The 24,626-nt window shown below is 34.6% G+C and overlaps 1 protein-coding gene and 1 pseudogene across 1 annotated transcript; one reads left to right on the top strand and one right to left on the bottom strand.

Moving 5' to 3' along the window:
* Positions 1–1,279: 1,279 nt before the first annotated feature.
* LOC139040908 (olfactory receptor 5T1-like) lies at positions 1,280–2,249 on the bottom strand (annotated as a pseudogene).
* Positions 2,250–20,235: 17,986 nt separating this feature from the next.
* LOC106844130 (olfactory receptor 8J2-like) lies at positions 20,236–21,164 on the top strand. Its single transcript, XM_014861431.1, is given in 2 exon segments — positions 20,236–21,145; positions 21,148–21,164. Coding segments are annotated over 2 exon segments (927 nt in total).
* Positions 21,165–24,626: the final 3,462 nt, after the last annotated feature.

Raw genomic sequence — 24,626 nt, 5'->3', positions numbered from 1 at the left:
AACCACTTCCTGGTGGCAAGTGGTTTACATTGAACCATTTCTATCATGGTTAGACAGTGTTTGGGAATAGTTATATTGGTCACAGGGGATTCTTGGTTTGATAATTCCATATACTATTTTTTGAAATGTTATTATTCTTGGATGCCTGCTATTCTTCAGTTGTCACCTCAAAGATGTTGAACAATTTCCAAGCAGAGAGTAAAGCTATTTCATATCTGGAATGTGCAGCACACATGCTTCTCTTTGTTACTTTTGGGACCACAGAATGCTTTCTCTTGGCTGCAATGGCATATGATCACTACGTAGTAATCTACAATGCCTTCCTCTATTCAGTTAGTTTGACACCCCGGGTCTATGTTCCACTCATCATTACTTCCTATGTTGGTGAGATTTTACATGCTTCTGTATAGACAGGGGCCACATGTTGCTTATCATTCTGTTCATTCATTATAATTAGACATGTTTTTTGTGACATCCCTCCTCTCCTTGCTATTTCTTATTCTGACACTTGCACAAACCAGCAATATACATATGCATATATAATGTGTATATATATAATGTATGTATATATAAAATGTATATATAATGTATGTATGTATGTATACATATAATTAACCAAGTGTTGCTTTTCTCTAAGTTATACTTTTATTTGTCTTTTCTGAGCCTTAAGTACATTCTCAAGTAATATTACCATCTAGTGTCAGTATAATTTTTGGAGTTTCAAAATAGATCTAGTCAATTTCTGTGATTGTGCAATAGTAATGGAAGATTCTGAAAATGGAATAAAAATACGTGGTGTTTAATCAAACAATGAAAAAGGCGTGTTCACAGGGCTCGATGGATTTCACTGTGTGAGAACACATGGAGGGCAAATGAAGCAACATTTGGGATGTCCCTCACTGGGACTCCAGTAGAGAAGTACTTCATAACAAGTGCTGAAGATGTACTATAAACAATGTGAAGATACATCAATTCATAGAATCCTGAAGACATAAACTATAGTTATAGTGAGAGAAAATCAAATTACACAATGACTAACAGCAATGATATATATCTATGAATATTTAATATTCATCAGTTTGAACATAGCAACTAGCATAAAGGTGATACAAATTATCTATATTTGCAAAATGCTGCATTCAATGGCCGATTAATGTTTATTTGGAAATATCAGAGGATGCAAAGGCACTATTAACTTAAACCAAGGTATTTTCATCTATGGTTTCTAAGCATAGAGAAATGGACTGATATGCAAAGTTCTTTGCAACTTTACACAAGGCTAAACATTTACTTTACTTATCAACCAATTTCTCTCAAATAATTTTTTCATCACTTCTTTTACATCTTTGTTTCTTAAACTGTAGATGATGAGATTCAGCATGGGAATCACAATGGTGTAAAATGTCAACACTATCATGTCTTGGTCTGAAGCATGACTGGAACTTGGTTTCACATATAAAAAGATCACTCCATGAAAAATTGTCATGCCACTTAGGTGAGAATTATACGTAGAAAAGACTTTCTTCTCCCTTCAGCAGAGTGCATCTTCAGAATGACCACCAGAATGAAGTCATAGGAGTTCAGGACAATCAGGATAGTGACTATCCCAATAGAACCCACCAAGTAGAGGAGTAGAAGCTGGTTTGTGTGATTATCAGAGCAAGAAATAGTAAAGAGAGGAGGGACATCACAAAAGACATGTCTAATTTTAATGGATGCACAGAAAGATAGACTAAATGTGGCTCCCGTGTGTAGTGAATAATGCAAAATGTCACAAAGATGAGTGGCATATAGACCCTGGGTGAGATGTTAACCGAATACAGCAGAGGGTTGTAGATTGCTACACAGGGGTCATATGTCGTTGCAGCCAAGAGAAAGCATTCTGTGATCCCAAAAGTAACAAAGAGAAGCATCTGCACTTCACATCCAAGGAATGAAATGCCTTTATTCTCTGGTAGAAAATTGATCAACATTTTTGGGATGAAAACTGATGAATAGCAGGCAACCAAGAATGATAAAACACTCAGAAAATGGTATATAGGGTTGTGGAGCTGAGGATCCCCAGTAACCAATACAGCCAGTCCCAAATTTCCTATCAGAATAGAAAGACAGATTGCTGGAAATAGCAAAATTAGAAAGACTTGCACCTCAAAATCATCTGTGAAGTTCATCAATATAAACACAATAACGTCAGACACATTTTTCAACTGACTAAGATATAAATCTAAATCTGATAGGGACTCTGACATTTCAGTTTTTGTATTAGGTTCTAAAGGCAATACCTTGTAAAACCAGTCAAAGCTGTTATATCATTATGTTTGTTTCTTGGTAGGGAATAATGATTTCCTTGGTTGTGATGAGATTGACAGTGATGAAAATGTTGGACCCAAGTGGATGCATTTTGCTGTTAAGTAAAAGGAAGAAATGATTTCATTCAATGATTGACTAAATTTATCATCTTAAAAGTATTCTGTTAATTTAAGTGGTTTATACTCCAACTTCTTTTCTGTTAAATTTTTACCACCTGTTTTCATCTTACACCATCATAAAATTCACAAAGATGAATGAACATGGGAATATTTAAATCCAAAAAATATTATAGTGGAAATTACACACCTGAGTGCTAGTTCTAGATTTGCTACAATGTGCATGAAATGCCTTTGCTTGATGTTCACAGTTGTTAAAATGGGAGTAAGAACACATAAATCACAATATTTCTTTGAATTTAAATGAGAAAAATAATTTAAAAATTATTTAATTTTAGAATACTTCCTTATGACTAGTAAATGTGATGTTAGACTTACATTTCAACTTGTACAGGGCCGCCTTTACCAAAAAACACGTTTTATATCTTTTTTTGGCAATTTTCTTGTTCCGTTAGTTTCCAGTCTAGAGCAGTGGTGAACAGAATGTGAGACGGTATTCTGGAGACAGATGCCTTGTTTGCAAACAAAAACAACACAAAGTCCTTTTCTTTTCTGTTGTTTTTTCACAAAATACATATCATTAAGTTGTTCATTGTTGGCATCTGCAATTCATTGTACTGTTATTATTTTTCAAATTTTATCTTAATAACAATGTGAGATGTTTCTCAGTTCATCTGCTTATTAGCTCTTAAAGTATTTGGATTATTTTTTAGATATATTTGTGTCAGAAATAAATCATGGTCACTCTTTTAATGTATTATAGTTGTTTATGGGGTTTCTAAAGTAACTGCAAAATTAATGTCACCTAATAATAAATAATAAAATTGTTTTAAAAAAGTTTTTGCTAAAAGAGTAAAATTACTCTCTCTCCACAAAATAGTGTTTGATTTCTGTTTTTCTTTTTTTGCCCCCAGCTTCCTCATACTGTTTCTCATTCAGAGGAGTATGAATTAAAAAAGTACATGTTTAAAAAAAGTTAAAGAAGCACTTGTATCTGGACTGAAATCTCAGTTATTGAAACACTGTTAAATACTGCATCCATAAGACTGAGGGGGAAGATTTCAGCATGTCAATTTTTCTGTTTCCTTCAGTATGTCGTAGTCAAAAATGTGTAAAAGGAGTGAAAAATCTGCTGTACATAGGGCCGGGAAGAATTCAGTGACATAAATAATTTATATTCATGATGTGAAACATGCCGCAGTTTTGTTGTATTGAGTTGCCCAAATATAGAGAATAAACAAGCTGAAACCACTGTTCGAAAGAGAAGGCCACATATCTTTATTTTCCCGGAAATGTTCCCAGAGATCTATGGTAGTCTTTTCTAACATATAGAATAAATAGTGTCATGAACACGAATCTGTAAAACTAAAAATAAATGCTCGTTTGTCTTAGAAAATTATAGAGTAAAAAAACGTATAATAATCTTAAATTTTGATTTCTGTGTGAATCCAGAAAATTTACATCTTACTCATGAGAACACACACACAAGCACATAAATATCTTGTAATGTGTAATTTGGTTTGAATTGTTATATTGATAAAATAGCTAATAAAGATATCAATTAATACTATAAATATGTATTAATGTTTTGGCATCACCAAAATACATTTTTATTTAAAAAATTCCTATTTTCTCTCTTTCTCCCCCAACCTTCTCCTCTCTGTCTCTCTCTCTCTAAAGAATTCATGTATTACATACAAAAGTATTTACTGAAGAGAGTCAGGGATAAAACAGGAAGTAGGCATATAGGAAGAAATATAGTAGAAAGAGATAAAAATATGCAAGCAAATTTTGAAAAATATACCTTTATGTAGTCAATTAAAGATATCCATTACAAAATACGTGTTCACTGTTATACACAGGAGAAATTTCAATGACACTACAATTCTAACCTTTATTTAACTGATGTATCTGAGCTGAAACAAGGTGGAAGATTTAATATTATATTTAGACTCTAAAGCCCCATATTAAAATCTCAGACTTAGCACCTAGTGAAAGTGTGAGCTTGAAAAAGTTCTTTTTCTTTCCAAAGGATTGATGAACATTTTCAAGTATATCTTGTTCAACTATATGAACATGGTGTAGTTGCAGAGTGTTTGAGATGCATTAAAATATGTTTTGTTAAGTTATAGCATTAATTATATGTGAAATATGAAATATGTCACATGAAATACGACTTCCAAATTTGATTTAACTACACAAAGTTTTAAACTTCCACAGAATAAAAGATACCATAAACAAATTGAAGACAGAACTATTTTATTGCATATAAAAGACAAAATTTATTATCAAGATTAGATAAATATTATATGGAAAAATATAAAATCAAGGACTTCACTAAAAAAGACACACAAATAACTAAACGTGTGAAATTATACCTAAACTTATTTTAACATATTTTATTGACAAAATTCACACACTGTAGCATTAACCATTTTAAAGGGAATAATTCAGTAGCAATTATTATATACACTACATTGTGCAACCACACCTCTATCTCGTTCCAAAACATTTCCATCATTCCTAAGCATCCATCAAGTAATTTCTCCTAATTTCTCCCCCACCTCCAACCACTGTCGGCCACCAGTCTGCATTCTGTCTCTATGAATGTACCTATTCTGGATATTTCATGTAAATGATATCACATATGTGAACTCTTGCGCCTGGCTTCTTCATTTATCATGTTTTCAAGATTCACACCCATTGTAGCATACATCAATACTTAATTATTTTTTACTGTGGTAAGAACACTTAACATGAGATTTAACCTCAAAAAATTTTAAGAATACAGTAGAGTATCGTTAACTATATCATTAACTGTAGGCATAATGTTGTATAACAGATCTCTAGAACTAATTTATCCTGTATAATTGAGACTTTATGCCCATTGATAAGCAAGTTCTAATTTCCTTTCTCTCCCCAGTCCCTGGCAACTACCATTCTACTTCTAATTAATAGAGTTTGACTATTTTAGGTAAGTCATATAAATGCAATCTCCTGTATTTGTCCTGTGGCTGGCTTATTTTACATAGCATAATGCCCTAAAAGTTCATCTGTGTTGTAGCACATGGCAGGATTCCCTTCTTTTTCAACACTGAATATTATTCCATTGTATGCCTATACCCATTTTCTTTCTCTATTCATCCACTAATGGTTTAGCTTGTTTTCACAACTTAGCTATTGTAAATAGTGCTGCAATGAATATGGGAGTGAAAATAGCTCTTCAAGATCCTGATTTTAATTATTTTGTATAAATTCTCAGAAGTGAGATTGCTGGCATTACAGCACAAAGGGTTTGATCTGCTCCCTGCAAGATGAAGCCGATTAGTCGAGAGGCAAGATGGTTGTAGGGAAAGGACTTTATTAAATGATGAGCTAGCTAATTGAAAGACGGTACATTAGCACCAAAATATGAACATCTGGGGTAAGGGTACAGAATCTTAAAACAATTATATAGGGCCAGTGGGCTATAGAGGAGGTGATCAGGAATGTTGACTACCTGGCATTGCAGACTGGGAGTCACCTCACCAGGTCTTTCAGACATCATTGATGAGTATAGAATTTCTGTCCAAAGGTCATTACATTCCTAAGGAACTCAAAAGAACAAACTTATCTCCTTTTTTCAGCTGCGAGATGTATGGTAAACAGAGGTCACAAAACCTACAGAGCATGCACATGTCCCAGAGGATGGTTGTCAGCTCATCTAGACTATCTGCAGGCTCAAATGTTCCCTATGGGGAAGAGAAGCAAAGGTTATAGAGAGTTATAAGATGGCTTCCCTTAGGCCAAGTCTGGTTTGGCATACAACACTGGCTTATATGGTAATTCTATTTTTAATTTTTCTTTTTTTTTTTTTTTTTTTTTGGTGAGCAAGATTTGCCCTGAGCTAACATCTGCTGCAATCTTCCTCTTTTTGTATGCAAGCCACCACCACAGCATGGCCACTGACAGATGAAGGGTATAAGTCCATGCCCAGGAACTGAACCTGGGCTCCTGAAGTGGAGCACACTGAACTTTACCACTAGGCCACTGGGGCTGGCTCTAGTTTTCATTTTTTGAGGACTCTCCATGCTATTTTTCATAGCAGCTGCACCATTTTGCATTCCTAGCAACAATGTACAAAGTTTCCAATGTCTTCACATCCTAATCAATACTTGTCTTTTTTTTATAATAGCTGTCTTAAGAGCTGTGAGGTGACATCTCGTTCTGGTTTTGATTTACATTTTCCTAGCAATTAGCGATTTTGATCATATTTTCATATATTGTTCATTATTTATGTCTTTTTTGGAAAAATGTCTACTCATGTCTTCAACTCTTTTATAAATAAGGTTATTAGGTTTATTTTACTATTGAGTTGTAGACTTTATTTATATATTTTGGAAACAAACTCCTTATCAGATACATGATTTACAAATATCTTCTCTCATTTCATAAGTTACATTTTTATTTTGCTGACTGTTTCCTTTGCTGTGCAGAAGTTTTTAAATTTGTTGTAGGCTCACTTGTCTATTTTTGCTTTTTTTTGCCTATGCTGTTGGTGCTATATTCATGAAATCTTTCTGAAACTCAATGTCATGAATATTTCCCTTATTTTTTTAAGAATTTTACATTTTCAGGTCTATATTTAATTCTTTAATCCATTCATAATTGATGTTTGTGTATGGTGTAAGATAGGAGTCAAGTTTCATTCTTTGCATGGGGCTTTCCAGTTTTCACATTACAGTTTGTTGAAGAGAATGTCCTTTCAATATTGTATATCTTTGGTTTCTTTGACAAGAATTAATTAACGATATATGTGTGAGTTTATCTCTGGACTCTCTATTCTGTTTCAGTGCTCTATGTGTCTGTTACTATGCCAGTACCACACTATTTTTATTACTATGGCTTTGTATTATATTTTAAAATATGAAATTGTGATGCTTCCACCTTTGTTCTTATTGTTCAAGATTGCTCTGACTAAGAGCAAAATGGCGGGGTGACCTGACCCAGGACTCTCTCCCCTCCAAACTACAACTAAAGAAACGGAAAAACTGAATTTCAACCAATAACCCTATTACTGAGACCGTCAGAGACCTACAGCAGCAAGACAACAGAGGATGGAGAGGCTTGCGCCGCCCTCAGAGGAGCTGGAACAGGGTAGTAGAGAACGTCGCTCCCTCCCCTAGAGACTGGGATTGCTGCCGTGAGTGAGGGAAGGAGCAGGGGAGGGGCTGTGCGACTGGGGTATCGTCCAGGACTTCTGCCACCAGTGCAGTGGAAGCCTGCTGATGGGGGAAAGCTTCCACGTGCGGGGACCCCATCAAGCCAGTGTCCTGGGAGACCAGAGAGCGAGAGCTGATCGGAATACAGGTCGGCGCGTGAGAGAAAGTTCCCTTCCTCCCCCAACCCGCACTGCGTGCCCGCCATCACGTCTGAAGGCAGCGGGCTCAGAACACGTGGCTCTCGACCCCCATCTAGTGGTGACAGGCTGTAACTGCAACAAAATACTACCATCCTGCATGAAATCTGCTCCTCTACCATTCAGCAATTTATAAAAGCTCCAGACCTGAAGGAAAACAATAAAAACACAGAATTAAGTCCTGCGGACTTGGAAATAGGTAAACTAAGTGAAAATGAGTTCAGAGTAGCTATCATCAAAAATCTCAATGAGGTAAAGGGAAAGATAGAGAAACAAGTCGATGAGTTCTGGAGTTAATTCACAAAAGAGATTGAAACTATAAAGAAGAATCAATCAGAAATACTAGAGATGAAAAATACAACGGACCAAATAAAACAGAATATGGATTCCCCAAATGCCTGTGTAGACACCATAGAGGAGCAAATTAGCATAATCGAACACAGGCTGAATGGCTCTAGACAGAGGAAGAAAGAGATTGAGGAATTTAAAAAACTGAAGAAAATCTCTGAGAAATAGCTGACTCAATTAGAAAATGCAACCTAAGAATAATCAGAATTCCTGAGGGTGTGGAAAAGGAAAGTGGAGCAGAAAGTGTGATTAATGAAATTATAAAAGAGAACTTCCCAAATCTAGGCACTGAGGGAGAAATGTGTGTGGAGGAAGCTTTCAGATCTCCTAGATTTGTCAATGTAAAAAGACCTACTGCAAGGCATATAGTAGTAAAAAGGGCAAAAAAGAACACTCAGGGCAGCAAGACAGAAGTAAATAATCCACAAAGGAACTCCTATCAGACTTTCAGTGCATTTCTCTACAGAAACCTTACAAGCTAGGAGAGAATGGAGTGACATATTCAAAACTTTAAAAGATAAAAATCTTCAGCTGAGAATACTCTATCCAGCAAAAATATCCTTAAGATATGAGGGAGAAATTAAATCTTTTCCAGACCAACAAATGTTACGGGAATTTGTAACCAAATTCCTCCACTACAAGAAATCCTCAAGAAGACTCTCATACCTGAAAAAAGAAAAAAAGGGAGAAAGGGGTCACAAACCAGAGAGTAGGGAGACAAACAGACAGAACCAGAATAGGATAACAAATACTCAACTATTGCACTAGGATAAGGTAAGGAAACCACCAATGCAAAGATGATCTTATCACTCTAACTACAAATTCGTAACACGAGTTGGAATAAGAGATGAAAATAATAATTTAGGAGGGGAAGAGCAAAGGGACTAAATCAGTCTAGGCCAAGTAAGTAAGAGACCACCAGAGAATGGACTATATTATACACGAGATTCTAAATACAAACTTCAGGGTAGCCACTAAACTAAACAACAGAGCAGAGCCACAAAACATAAACAAGGAAAAATATAAGAAACCCAGCATAAGAAATTGCAGAAGTCAATGGGTAGGCTAAAACACACAGGACGAGAAACAAAGGTAATGCAGGAAAACCAGATAATGAGCGACAGAATGACAGCATTAAGCCCACATGCATCAATAATCACCCTCAATGTAAACGGATTGAACTCTACAATAAAAAGACACAGAGTGGCAAAATGGATTAAAGATCAAGATCCAACAATTTGTTGCCTCCAGGAAACACACCTCAGCCCCAAGGACAAACATAGGCTCAGAGTGAAGGGGTGGAAGACAATACTTCAAGCTAATAGTAAGCAAAAGAAAGCAGGTGTTGCAATACTTATATCAGACAAAACGGATTTCGACATAAGGCAGGTAAAGAGAGACACAGAGGGCCAATATATAATGATCAAAGGGAGATTCATCAAGAAGAAATAATGCTTATAAATATCTATGCACCCAACACAGGAGCACCAAAGTTCGTAAAGCAACTATTAACAGACCTAAAGGAAGATGTTAAAAACAACACAATAATAGTAGGGGACCTCAACACCACACTCACATCAATGGACAGATCATCCAGACAGAAAATCAGCAAGGACATAGTGGAGCTAAAGGAAAACCTAAAACAATTGGACTTAATAGACATATATAGAACATCTCATCCAAAGACAGCAGAATACACATTCTTCTCAAGTGCACATGGTACATTCTTAAGGATATGTTGGGAAACAAGGTAAACCTCTACAAATTTAAAAAAATTAAAATAATAACAAGCATCTTCTCTGATCATAATACTATAAGGCTAGAAATTAATTACAAGAAAAAAGCTGAGAAACGCACAAGGATGTGGAGAGTAAACAATATGCTACTGAACAAGCAATGGATCACTGAAGAAAGTAAAGAAGAAATCAAAAAGTACCTGGAGACAAATGAAAATGATAAATGCCATACCAATTCAGCAAAGGCTGTATTAAGAGGAAAACTCATCACAATACAGACACATCTTAACAAACAAGAAAAATCCCAAATAAGCAATCTTAAACCACACCTAACCAAATTAGAGAAAGAGGAACAGTCAAAGCCCAAAGTCAGCAGAAGGAGAGAAATAATAAAAATCAGAGCAGAAATAAATGCTATTGAAACGAAAATGGCCATAGAAAGGATCAATGAAACAAAGAGCTGGTTCTTTGAGAAGATAAATAAAATTGACAAACCCCTAGCCAGACTTACAAAGAAAAAAATGGAGAAAGCTCAAATAAACAAAATCAGAAATGAAAGAGGAGAAATAACAACTGACTCCGCAGAAGTACAATGGATTATAAGAGAATACTACAAAAAACTATATGCCAACAAAATGGATAACCTAGAGGAAATGGATAAATTCTTGGACCCCACAATCACCCAAACCTCACTCAAGAAGAAGCAGACAATTTGAACAGACCAATCACAAGGAAAGAGATTGAAACAACAATCAGAAACATCCCAAAGAATAAAACCCCAGGACCAGATGGCTTTCCTGGGGAATTCTACCAAACTTTCAGAGAGGATTTAATACCTATCCTTTTCAAGCTAGTCCAAAAAATTAGGGAGGATGGAACACTTCCTAACACATTCTACAAGGCCAACATCATGCTGATACCAAAGCCTAACAAGGACACCAGGAAAAAGAGAAATACAGGCCAATATCGCGGATGAACATAGATGCAAAAATTCTCAACAAAACTTTGGCAACCAGAATTCAGCAATTAATCAAAAGGATCGTACACCATGATCAAGTGGGATTCCTACCAGGGACACAGGGATGGTTCAACATCCGCAAATCAAACAACGTGATACACCACATCAACAAACTGAGGAATAAAAACCACATGATCGTCTCAATAGATGCAGAGAAAGAATTTGTCAAGATCCAACAGCAATTTATGATAAAAATTCTGAACAAAATGGGCATAGAAGGGAACTGCCTCAACATAATAAAGGCCGTATATGACAAATCCACAGCCAACATCATACTCAATGGGCAAAAACTGAGTGCCACCCCCCTGAAAACAGGAATGAGACAAGGATGCCCTCTATCACCACTCTTATTTAACATAGTACTGGAGGTCCTGGCCAGAGCAATCAGGCAAGAAAAAGGAATAAAATAATCCAAATAGGGAGGGAAGAAGTGAAACTGTCGCTGTTTACAGAAGACATGATCTTATATATAGAAAACTCCAAAGAATCCATTGGAAAACTTTTAGAAGTAATCAACAACGACAGCAAAGTTGTAGGGTATAAAATTAATTTGCATAAATCAGTAGTATTTCTATATTCTAATAACGAACTAACAGAAAAAGAACTTAAGAACACAATACCATTCACAATCACAACAAAAAGAATAAAATACCTTGGGGTGAATTTAACTAATGAAGTGAAAGACCTATGCAATGAAAATTAGAACGCCTTTCTGAGAGAACTGGATGACAACATAAGGAGATGGAAAGACATTCCATGTACATGGATTGGAAGAATAAACATAGTTAAAATGTCCATTCTACCTAAAGCAATCTACAGATTCAATGCTATCCCAATCAGAATCCCAATGACATTCTTTACAGAATTAGAACAAAGAATCCTTAAATTCATATGGGGCAACAAAAGACCCCGAATTGCTAAAGCAATCCTGAGGAAAAAGAACAAAACGGGAGGCATCCCAATCTCTGACTTCAAAACATACTACAAAGCTACAGTAATCAAAACAGCATGGTACTGGTACAAAAACAGGTGCACAGATCAATGGAACAGAATTGAAAGCACAGAAATAAAACCACACATCTATGGTCAGCTTATCTTTGACAAAGGAGCTGAGGGCATACAATGGAGAAAAGAAAGTCTTTTCAACAAATGGTGCTGGGAAAACTGGAAAGCCACATGTAAAAGAATGAAAATTGACCATTCTTTCTCACCATTCACCAAAATAAACTCAAAATGGATCAAAGACCTAAAGGTGAGACCTGAAACCATAAGACTTCTAAAAGAAAATGTAGACAGTGTACTCTTTGACGTCAGTATTAAAAGGATCTTTTTGGACACCATGTCTTCTCAGAGAAGGGAAACAATAGAAAGAATAAACAACTGGGACTTCATCAGAATAAAGAGCTTCTTCAAGGCAAATGAAAACAGGATTGAAACAAAAAAAAACCCCACTAACTGGGAAAAAATATTTGCAAGTCATATATCTGACAAAGTCTTAATATCCATAATATATAAAGAACTCACACAACTCAGCAACAAGAAATCAAACAACCCGATAAAAAATGGACTGGAGACATGGATAGACATTTCTCGAAAGAAGATATACTGATGGCCAATAGGCACATGATAACGGTCATCATCGCCGATCTTTATGGAAATGCAAATCAAAACTACACTAAGATATCACCTTACACCCGTTAGAATGACAAAAATATCTAAAACTAATAGTAACAAATGTTGGAGAGGTTGTGGAAAAAAAGGAACCCTCATACACTGCTGGTGGGAATGCAAACTGGTGCAGCCACTATGGAGAACAGCATGGAGATTCCTCAAAAAATTAAAAATAGAACTACCATACGACCCAGCTATCCCACTACTGGGTATCTACCCAAAGAGCTTGAAGTCAGCAATTCCAAAAGTCCTATGCACCCCAGTGTTTATTGCAGCATTATTTACAATAGCCAAGACATGGAAGCAACCTAAGTGCCCATAAACAGATGATTGGATAAAGAAGATGTAGTATATATATCTACAATGGGATACTACTCAGCTGTAAAACAAAACAAAATCGTCCCATTTGCAATAACATGGATGGACCTTGAGGGAATTATGTTAAGTGAAATAAACCAGTTAGAGAAGGACAATCTCTGTATGACTCCACTCATATGAGGAATTTAAAAACGTAGACAAAGAGAACAGATAAGTGGCTACCAGGGGAAAGATGGGGTGGTGGATGGGCACAAAGGGTGAAGGGGTGCACCTACAACACGACTGAGAAACAATAATGTACAACTGAAATCTCACAAGATTGTAACCTATCATTAACTCAATAAAAATTAAAAAAATTAAGTAGCTACCCAGTAATTCTCAAAAAAGCAAAAAAAAAGTTTGCTCTGACTATTCATGGTCCTTTCTGTTTCTAGATGCATTTTAGAATTGTTTTATCTAGTTCTTGACAAAAATGACATTGTGATTTTGAAAGGGATTGCATTGAATGTGTAGTATGGACATTTTAACACTGTTATCTTTCAACTCATGAATGGATGCCTTTCCATTTGTTTGTGTCTTCTTTAACTACCTTCATCAGTGTTTTGTAGTTTTTGGTTCACGAGTCTTTCATCTCCTTAGTTAAGTTTATTCCTAAGTACTTGATTCCTTTTTGTTTTATGTTTAATTTTTTTAATAGATTAATAATATTGCATTGTATGCATATACTTCAAGTTTTGTTTACCCAGTTTTCTGTTCATGGACATTTGATATCATTCTATCTTTTGGCTATTGTGAATAGTACTGCATGTAAATATTCCTGTTTGATTAATTGTTTTCAATTCTTTTGAGTATTTATCCAGGTTAGAATTGTGGGGTCACATGGTAATTCTATGTTTAACTTTTGAGGAACTGTCAGACTGTTTCCCACAGCAGCTGAACTATTTTATATTTTATTTTACATTTCTGTCATCAAGGCATAAGTGAATTAATTTATCCACATCATCCACATCATTTTTTTTTTTAATCCTAGTTTGGGTCAAGTGGTATATCATTGTGGTTTTGATTCACATTTCCCTCATGATTAATGATGTTGAGCATCTTTTCAGGTGTTCACTGGCCTTTTGAATATGCCTTTGGAGAAATTTCTATTCAAGTCCTTTGCCCATTTTTTAATCGTTTTATTTGACTTTTTATTGTTGAGTTGTAGGAGTTTTTATATATTCTAGATATTCAGCTTTTATGAAATAGATTATTTGCAAAGATTTTCTTGTTTTCTGTAGGTTGTCTTTTTGCTTTCTTGATAATATCCTTTGATGCACAACATATTTAATTTGATAAAGTCAAAATTATCTATTTTTCTTTGGTCGCTTGTGATTTTAGTGTTATGTATAAGAGTCCATTGCCAAATTCAAGGTCATGGAGGTATATTGCTTTATGTTTTTCTAAGAGTTTTATAGTTTTAGCTGTTATACTTAGGTGGTTGAGCCATTTTGAGTTAATTTTTGTATATGGTGTAAGTTAGGATTCTGAGTAATTTGCATGTGGATATCCAGTACTCACAGCTTAAATTCATTTTTAATCAGTGTTCAAAGTAAAACTACAATAATATACCATTGTTTTCTTTAATTTAGAAAAATTTGAATTGCTTGGCATTATTAAAAACTAATATAAATGAGTAAATAAATAATCCCAAATTCTTTCTGGAGATATAAATTGGTAGAATCAATTTAAAAATACATTTATTGTTTCTACTAGATTAGAAAATATTTATACCAGATGACCTAATAACTTTCAAGTACCATGCAAGTATATAGACTAGATGAATTATTGTATGTGAGCAAAATGAGGAATAAAAATACATGAACTGCATCATTGTTCATAACAAAAAAGACTCAGAAGCCACCAAAATGTCCATACAATTTAAATGCATGAGCCAAATTTATGGCGATCAAGATCTCAAAATCTTTTATGTGAGTAAAAAATATATATCCATATATATTTCAATCACAAAATGATGTAAACATCATAAATTCACTTATATAAATTTTTAAACCACATAACTAGCAATAGTGTTTATGATTTAAGTAACCAAGAACATAACAGCAAATTCATTTTGTTTACAAAAAAGACAATATGGATGAACCTTGAGGACATTATGTCAAGTGAAAAAAGATAGTAATGGAAGGACAAATACTGCATGATCCCATTTATATCAGGTATATAACATAGTCAAACATACAGAAGCAGAGAGTAGAATGGTGATAGAGAGCGACTGGGGGAAGGGGAAAATGGGAGTTTCTGTGCAATAGTTATAAAGTTTCAGTTCTGCAAGATGATTAAGTTCTAGAGATCTGTTATACAACACTGTACCTACAGTTAGCATTACTGTATTGTATACTTAAAAAATTGTTGAGTGTAGATCTCTTGTTGAGTGTTCTTACTACAATAAAAAAGCAAAAGATTTTGAAAAACAGAAAAAGATTATAATAGTTAATAGTTGTTGACTCTAGATAGGGTGGAAGAAATGGGAATGGGGGAGTTTGGACCAATGCAAAATTTAGCTTATATGTAACTATATATTATTTTAAAATAATGAATTCTATAAGGTAAAACTATTCTCTAATGTGGTTGATGGAAATATGGTCTCTAAATGTCATTTTTCTGCATATATATATATATATATATATATGCATGTGTATGTGTGTACAGGTGTGTTTCTTACAAATACTTTGCAAGATGAAATTTTGTGATCCAATGATAATCCTGTCTTAGACTTTTATCTGCTTGACCAAGGTAAGTTTGTTAAATAGCATAGTCAAAACTTAGGAAATGGGAAATATCCTTTGTACAATAAACAGTATGCTTCAAATGAGAGCTCAAGCTATAATATAAAGCATCAATAACAATAGAAAAAGTAAAAGCAATAGTTTTTTTATAAAACCTTTAAAATGTAATGGGAATGCTAAATAGATGAGGAAGTTGGCAGAGCAGATAAGAGAATGAAAATATTGTTAACTGAGCATGATATGCACTGTCATTGGTTATGTGACAGACAATACACAAAGGAATTGACAGAAGAAGCAACAACATAAATTTTATGTAGATATTTGAACTCTGGAAAGAACCTCAATGTTTTAAATTCATTGTAATGAGTAATTTGAAGTTGGTAAAAATCTTTTCAATTTTCTCTTTATTATCCACAATGTCTGTTATTTCATTAAATTTAGAACCTAGAATATGCCACACCTTTATTAGATATTAGGAACCTCAAGATAAAGAAGGAAAAGTTGTACTTGCCCTAAAGTAGTGAATATTCTAGGAAATCATGTGCAAGTCCTCACTGTTTCTTTATCAAAGTTAAAATCATATTAAAGATGTATTACAGCACTGGGAATGAAAACCTCATATTTATTTCAGAATTTTAGGATGGGTATTACATTCATTCATTCTCTTATTCATCATTCATTCCATCAGTCAGTTAACAAACATCTTTGGAACATCTATTCTTTTGATACATTTTAGAAGGTGTTAATAACTATTTAGACATACTCTTATCACTTATAAAGCTTATAGACTAGAAAATGACATATAAAAAGTAAAATAAAAATATCATCAGTTTTGAATTACAATATTTGTATGCTTGAGAAAAGATCCCTGGATTATCTGAGAATATTATATACATCTTTTACATTTGGATAAGTTTAATTAAAAACTAGAAATAGAAATGATGGGTGCCTTATGAATTCCAATTAAAAATTGATATTCAGTCTCCTTATGACTATTCACATTTTAGATTTATGTTATATATCACGTGCTTTTTATGGCAAATACACCAGGGCTTCTTCTTGGCACAAAAACGGAAGTTTTGCATTAAATTTTACTCCCAATATTCACATTAAAATTGAACATTGCGGCCAGAGTCCAGTGCTTTCTAACTGTTGGATTTTCTTCCTTCCCAGGGCCAGCAGCAACACTTCCCAACAAATGTAGGGGTTTGATTCAAAACAAACAAATAAACAAAAGGTAGAATCATTACATGTAATTCTTATTCAATATGATCATTTACGAGAGTCCCTGGTCTATCTCCACATTTTCACTCTTAGGATGAAATTTTGAGTGGAGACTTGACTAATGAGCATTCAATTTGTCTTTCTTTCCCTGGAGAATCAGACTTTATCTGGGAATTCTTCTTGTGTTCAGGGACTGGGGCCATAAACAAACATATTTCAGTGTGAAGGTCTTCAGGGACTTGAGACACTTGTAAAACTCTTCTGCGAGCTTCATGCAGCAACCTTAGGAGTGGCTCTCGGCAGAGCTCTGTGTACAGGTAGGCTAAACCAAATAATTTACTTATGAATAATTCTGGATGTGAGCAAAAAGTATCTTCGAAGCTTTATAAATTCAAATCAGACTCAGGACTGCAATGACATGTGCTCTGTTCTCTTTTCCTAGACTCAAATCTCTGCCCATTGATTCCTAAGTGGAAATGATGGTGATATGACTTAAACCATAGTTTCCAGCATCCCTAAAGATAAATTAAACTGCTTGAGCATCTATACAGAACAATGAGTTGTCATTACAGGGAGTGTATTTCACCTTAGTATAAAGAGGAATGTTTTCTGCCTTTGAACTGGCAGAATTGATGGATGTTTTAGACAAGATAAAAAGCTTCATACGTGTCTTTAAAACATAAGATTCTGTGTCTCAAACAAAGACCAACTAAGTTACTTAACATCAGTAAAAACAAGTTTGTATTTTGCATAGGATGATAAATCCTAAGATAGAAAAATTCCTGGTGCCAACAGTCAGTCTCCATGTTGCTGGTGGACACTGAGGGCTCATATCAAGATGCAGTTTGTCCCTAACACAACCCATATTTAGATAAGTTTCAGACAAATTCTATACTTATAGACCAATGGAATATACTCTTGAAATCATTTCAGAGGCTGTTTAAAAATTAATTTGCAATATTATTTCTCGTCCAAAATATAACATAAAATCTTTAATACTAGGTATATTTTTAAAGTTTTATTCACTGAGAATTTATTATTTCAGTAGACATAAAATATTTCTTTTCAGAAACTAATTTGAAAAAAATTATACATAAAAAATTAAAGTCGTTCTTATCAGGAAGAAATGCAGAATCAAAGAAGATTCTGAAGATACAGGAGAACACTGGGGCTGTTCTATGGGAACTTTATTTCACTGACATATACTTACTGAAATAAAAAGCAACCCAAGCTTTGGCCTCAGTTATATTTCAGTAAAAGAGAGAATTAATAATAAGTAAGGATGTATATAAATAGAGTCAACATTGGTGTTCTAGTGGTTAAGATCCAGCACTCTCACACCATGACCTAGTTTCTTTTCCTGGTCAGGGAACCACATCACCTTTCTGTAGGTTGTCATATGTGACAGTTGCATGTTACTATGATGCTGAAAGCTATGCCACAGGTATTTCAAGTAGCAGCAGGGTCTACCTAGGGTGGGCAGGTTTCAGCGGAGCTTCCAGATAATAAAGACAGACCAGGAAGAAGAACCTGGCCTCACACTTCTGAAGAAAATGGCCAGGAGAACCCTATTAATAGCACTGGAACATTGTATGATAGAGTGCTGGAAGGTGAGAGGCTGGTGCAAAAACACTGGACAGGGTTCAACTCTGTTGTACACACTCATTAGGAGTCAGGAATCTGCCTGACAGCACTAACAACAAACATGCAAATATATTCCTTTTCAAAAGCTAATTGTCCAAAATTCAGAGTTAGACAATCAATAGTTGCTATTGTTGATAGTCTTCCTTTGTTCTTATTAATTAAGTATAAGTTTATGAAATAAATCTCAAGTGAAACATGCACTGAGTTGCTTTATGTGTAACAAACAAACAAAATGTATTTGTCAAAGTGAATACTGCCACAACGTTTTCTATCAAAAGTTTACCTATACAATTCTTTTTAGATGCAGTGGTAGGAGACAAGAGATATGGGATAGCTGTGCAACATCATCACATCAGATACAGAGACATTTTTGATGTATGAAATAAAGCATCAGTAAATTAAAACAAACAGACACGCAGATTCGTTTAATAAATATGTAGCGAGATATCATGTGTCACAATTTTTGGATATACAGAATTATAATTCACTTGCTATTTCATTTTTTTTCCTTAAAGATTGGCACCTGAGCTAACATCTGTTGCCAACCTTTGTTTTGTTTTTGTTTCTTCTTCTTTTCCCCAAAGCCCCCCAGTACACGTGGGACGCTGCCTCAGCATGGCCTGGTGAGCGGTGCCGTGTCTGCGCCTTGGATCCGAACCGGCAAAACTCTGGGCAGCTGAAGCAGAGCACAAACTTAACCACTTAGTCACCTGCCCCACCTTGCCGTTTCTAGTTCAACTACAAAAGCCATCAGTAAGGTAGAATGAGTTACTTGGACCCAAATAATAAACTACATTAAAAAATAATTCAAAACACGCTAATAACAATAACTACTGGTACCAGTTATTTTGCATTCATTGTTACCAGGCTCTGTGCCCATTAACCTACATATGTACATTATTTCATTTAATTCACACAACACGGGAATATAAATACTTGGTAAAAATCACAAAGTTAGTAATAATTGGTGGCCTAACAACAAACCACCCAAATCAAACCAACAAACTAAACACATGACACAAAACCATAAAACCATGCCATTTACCAATGTTCTCTGAGGAGCTAATTCTCATTGGGTCCTCAATTGTCTCATCAGACAAAGAAGTAATTATATCCATCTTCTAGAACACTCCTGCAGAATAACAAGGACATTATTTCAAAAGGGCTAGCATGGTTCTGGGCATAGAGAATGCTATATGTAAATATATATAATATATATGTACATATATAATTACATAATATATATTTAATTACATAATATATATGTAAAATATACATGCATGTATACAGTCATGCAATATATTACATATTAATTATAATACATATTAATATGGTTAATATATTCATGTAAATGTTAATACATACAATAATATAAAAATAGTTATATTCACCCAGTATAAAATATATCCAAGAGTGAATAAAGAAAACAATATCTTGGTCAAACAGGTCTAAGATTCTGAAATTGGTCCTTGGAGAGTTTGTATTTCTGAATTTTGTGAAAGGACAGAGAGAAAAGCAATTAAGACGTGAAAATTTTAAGTTTTTGTGAAAATAAACTGATTTTAAATCAAGCGTTTAACAATCTAGCATCTAAGAGAAAAAGCAATTTTACCATCTATTAATCTCTTTCTGTTTTCCCCATTAAAATATGAAAGAAATAAAATAAATGGCTCCAGGAAATCAAACTCCCGTGACTGAGTTCATCCTCGTGGGAGTCTCAGACCGTCCAGACCTCCAGATTCCACTCTTCTTTGTTTTCTTGGTCATCTATGGATTGACTGTGGCAGGGAATGTGGGCATCATCACTCTCACCAGTGTTGACTCTCAACTTCAAACCCCCATGTACTTTTTCCTCCGGCATTTGGCTATCATCAATCTTGGCAATTCTACTGTCATCGCCCCTAAAATGCTAGTGAACTTCCTGGATTCAAAGAAAACCATATCCTACTATGGATGTGCAGCACAACTGGGTGGATTCTTAGTTTTTATTGTGGCTGAGGTTTTCTTGCTGGCTGCAATGGCCTATGACCGCTATGTGGCTATTTGCAACCCCCTGCTCTACATGGTGGTGGTGTCTCCACAGATCTGCCTTCTGATGGTATCCCTCACATACCTCTACAGTCTGACCACAGCACTAACTGTCTCTTCTTGTGTCTTCTCTGTGTCATATTGCTCTTCCAATGTAATCAACCATTTTTACTGTGATAATGTCCCTTTGTTAGCATTATCCTGTTCTGACACCTATATTCCAGAGACAGCTGTGTTTACCTTTTCAGGGACCAATTTGTTTTTCTCTATGATTATTGTGTTAGTATCCTACTTCAACATCGTCCTTGCAGTCTTGAGGATACGTTCTTCAGAGGGGCGACAAAAAGCCTTTTCCACCTGTGCTTCTCACATGATGGCTGTCACTGTGTTCTATGGGACTCTTCTCTTCATGTATTTGCAACCAAGGACTAATCACTCATTAGATACTGATAAAATGGCCTCAGTATTCTACACTCTAGTGATACCAATGATGAATCCCTTCATTTACAGCCTAAGGAACAAGGACGTGAAGGATGCATTGAAGAGATTCTTGATAACCCATGTTAATTGTTCAAACTAATGTAAATTTAAAACTAGAACTATCTTCACTTAAGGGTTTCATTTGCTCCTGAAAATCCTACCGTTAAATGAGGAGGCAATAAATAGTTAAAAATTCCATTAATTTCAATGGAAAGAATGTTAATCTTTTTTATCCCAATCACAAATACCAATTTTTCTTGCAGAAAAATGTATTAATTGATGAAAGAAAACATACTTATATAAATAATAGACAATAATTTGAAAGAAAACATATTTTAAAATCAACTACAAGTTACTAAAGGGATTTTTACAATTTCTCAACATGCAAGGGAAAGCCTGATAGCTGGTGGTGGAGGTTTGTGAGAATCTCTTCTTGGAAGGTGGTCGAGAGACAGATCATTTTCCTTGCCACAGACGACTTGCTAAAGTATTCAAAAGTTTTATTCTTTTTGCACCATTTTATCCATAAATTTCTCATATTTTTTAGACCCATTTTTGTATTGTGCCTAAAATCAGTTTATATCACAGAAAAAATAAACTTTTAGGGGAAAATAAAAACTAAACAAAAAATGCTTAGATATACATGGAAATAAGACGTGGCATAAGAGACTGAAAAAATATATAAAAGAGGATTCTTTTTATCCTCTCACTTGGTGCATATATATAAAGCAAAATCTTGATATCCATCCAGATACGTCTAATTAATTTTTTCCATATCATATTTTCACCCTGAAAATGGCTGTGTGGAGTTAGTTGTCTTTGTTATAAAATCATAACCACAAACATAATTTCCTTTAGTATTTTTATTTAGTGTGTTTTGGGAGTGAAAAGTTATTAGACAAAAAAAGTTATTTTCCTCAAAGTGACACCAATTCTCAAGGGTACTCATGGCCAAAAAACGAGTTAGTTGTTTTGTGGGGCCGGCCCGGCCGCTCAACATTTAAGTGTGCACGTTCTGCCTCCGCAGCTCCAGGTTCACTTGCCCCAATCCCTGGTGCAGACATGGCACAGCTTGGCAAGCAATGCTGTGGTAGGTGTCCCACATATAAAGTAGAGGAAGATGGACATGGATGTTAGCTCAGGGCTAATCTTCCTAAAAAAAAAAAAAAAAGTCATTTGGTGCCATATCTCTGTCTTTACATGTAAAATACTGCTAAAGGGAGTGAAGGAGAGTAGGTATGACATGCCAAGTAAAAACAACAGAAATTGTCATGATTTCAGAATTTTTTTAATTCAAAAGTAAAATTGAGGAATTTCAAGGATTCCAATGGAGATTTTCTTATCCCTTAAGGACTAGATAAGTTTGATTTTAGCACCTAATGCCTTTTCCCTGGCAGTCCATAGGGCATTGCTCCAGTTTTCTGCATTGCCATAGGTCACACTTATCACCTCTAGTTTCCTAGGGCTATTTCCACAAGCCACTTCTATGGAAATGGAAAACGTCCTTTCAAAGAAATCATTCAAAAAAGAAGTAAACCTCGAGGTACACATGCATGGAAGGAGGCAAAACAAAGTTTTATAATCTAGCATCATGCCTCCGTATTCTTAGAGTAACAACTCTGCACCACAAAAGAAGTTTTCACTTGCCCTTCTTATTTATTCCCCCAGCCTTAAACCATCATACTGGCTCCACTCTACAACTTCTTCTACCTTCTCCTTTCTTTTCTCTCTGCATCTCAGTTAAAAGCTATAAAATTTTCCTTTCCTTGTATTAAACAGAGCTATTACTTTATGAAGCTTTGAGATTCTTTCATAAATTATGCCCCTGCTTGTCACCGTCTACTCCAAGTTTGTGTCCAGAATTGTTTTTGACTCTTTCAATACGTATAAAAGCGTTTGCATAAACAACCACCATTGTCTGAGTTGGAGCAATTTTGCTGGCAAAAACAACTGGTGTAACAAACCCTTCACCTCATCTCACAAAATGCACATGAATTTGGATTAACTAAAATATAAAACTAAGTAATATAGAGTATAATATAATATATAGTAATAATGAAATATCATAATATCTAATTCTTAAAAAGCAATTCTAACCACAAAAGCAATTCTGATCTATTTCAGTCAGTAGAGGTTACTGACGATTAAAAAAATAAACAAACACTTCATAAAATGTATATTTCAGAGATCTAATAGAATATATTACTGAATGATAAAGGTTATGAATGTTTACAGAATCATAAAAATGATTATTCTAAGGCATAGATTCATGAGATTGCATTATATTAATTTAAAATCTTTTATGAAATATTTAAATAAGATTCATATTAAGATATGGAGACTTAAAATATTGCTTCTTCATCACTGAATAATCAATACGGCTACAAATAAAGAGCTTCTTGATTGTGGTGGCATCTTCACCTCTGTTGTAATCATATTTCTCATTTTTTGCTTCCTCTCTCACAATTTTTCAATATTTTATCAACATTTTGGGTTCAAGCAGAGGAAACTACAAGGTCTAAAGTAGAAACATTTTGTGGAAAGCCATTCAGAACAAACACATAGCGGTGAGAGAATGACTTATAGAGAGGAAGATGCTGTGATACCACCCCTAACTGCAAGGAGTATGAGAAACAGTCTAGCCATACACACAAGGGAAAATCAAAAAGATTGGTGATCAGCCAGCCCCCTCTGTTATAGAGTGTGTCACTTTTTTGTGTCACTTCAACAACTGCCTCATAAGAATTATCCAAAGTTGTCTATCGTATCACTATTATAGACATTTAAATATTAAAACTATATTAAAATCAGTGTTTATCTGTCTCTGTTATAATCTCTGAACTTTTTGATTGACATGGATTGTGCTTAGTATAGCTTTCTATTTCAAATCCAAACCAGTATTTGGATTATTTCAAAAAATAATATATCAAGACAGGTAAAACCGTTATATTTGATTTAATTATTTATTGCAACCCCTAACCATATGTGCATGTAGTATATATTCATAAGTTGGATGTCCAGAGTATGAAATTCTTGTGCACTGATGGTGGAATGTATATAGATAGAAGAAATCTTGAAATACACACATACTTATTTAAATAAATTAAGCATGCTTATTTCTCCCATTTCAGGGACCCACTTCAGGAGATGTTTCACAGAAATATTCATTCAGGGATCAGTGAGGACGACACACACAAAATTGTTAATTGTGATGATAAGTGTAGAAGTCAAGAGTTGGTAACTAATAAATGCCTATTATTATGGGAACAAATGCATATTAAATGAAAATAGATCTAGATTATAATAACAAAACAGCAAAATATTGGTGTGTATGTAGTAAAATCAATATACTTCAAAAAAACATAGTTGAGTGAGCAGCTTTAGGTATCAAAATGAGATGTAATAACGTGTGCAATTAAAGCATACATTTTATTTACTTTCTGAGGCTGTATTCTTTTTTAAGGCATATATCAACTTCTGTAGAAGAGGTGCTCATGTGGGGAAGGGAAGTTGAAGTGGCGATGGGGAATAAGGACTGATGATGACTAT

This window comes from Equus asinus, chromosome 17 (genome assembly GCF_041296235.1).
Source record: "Equus asinus isolate D_3611 breed Donkey chromosome 17, EquAss-T2T_v2, whole genome shotgun sequence".
Lineage (NCBI taxonomy): Eukaryota > Metazoa > Chordata > Mammalia > Perissodactyla > Equidae > Equus > Equus asinus.
Note: the sequence above shows the minus strand (reverse complement) of the source record. Positions and strands in the feature narration are given on the sequence as shown.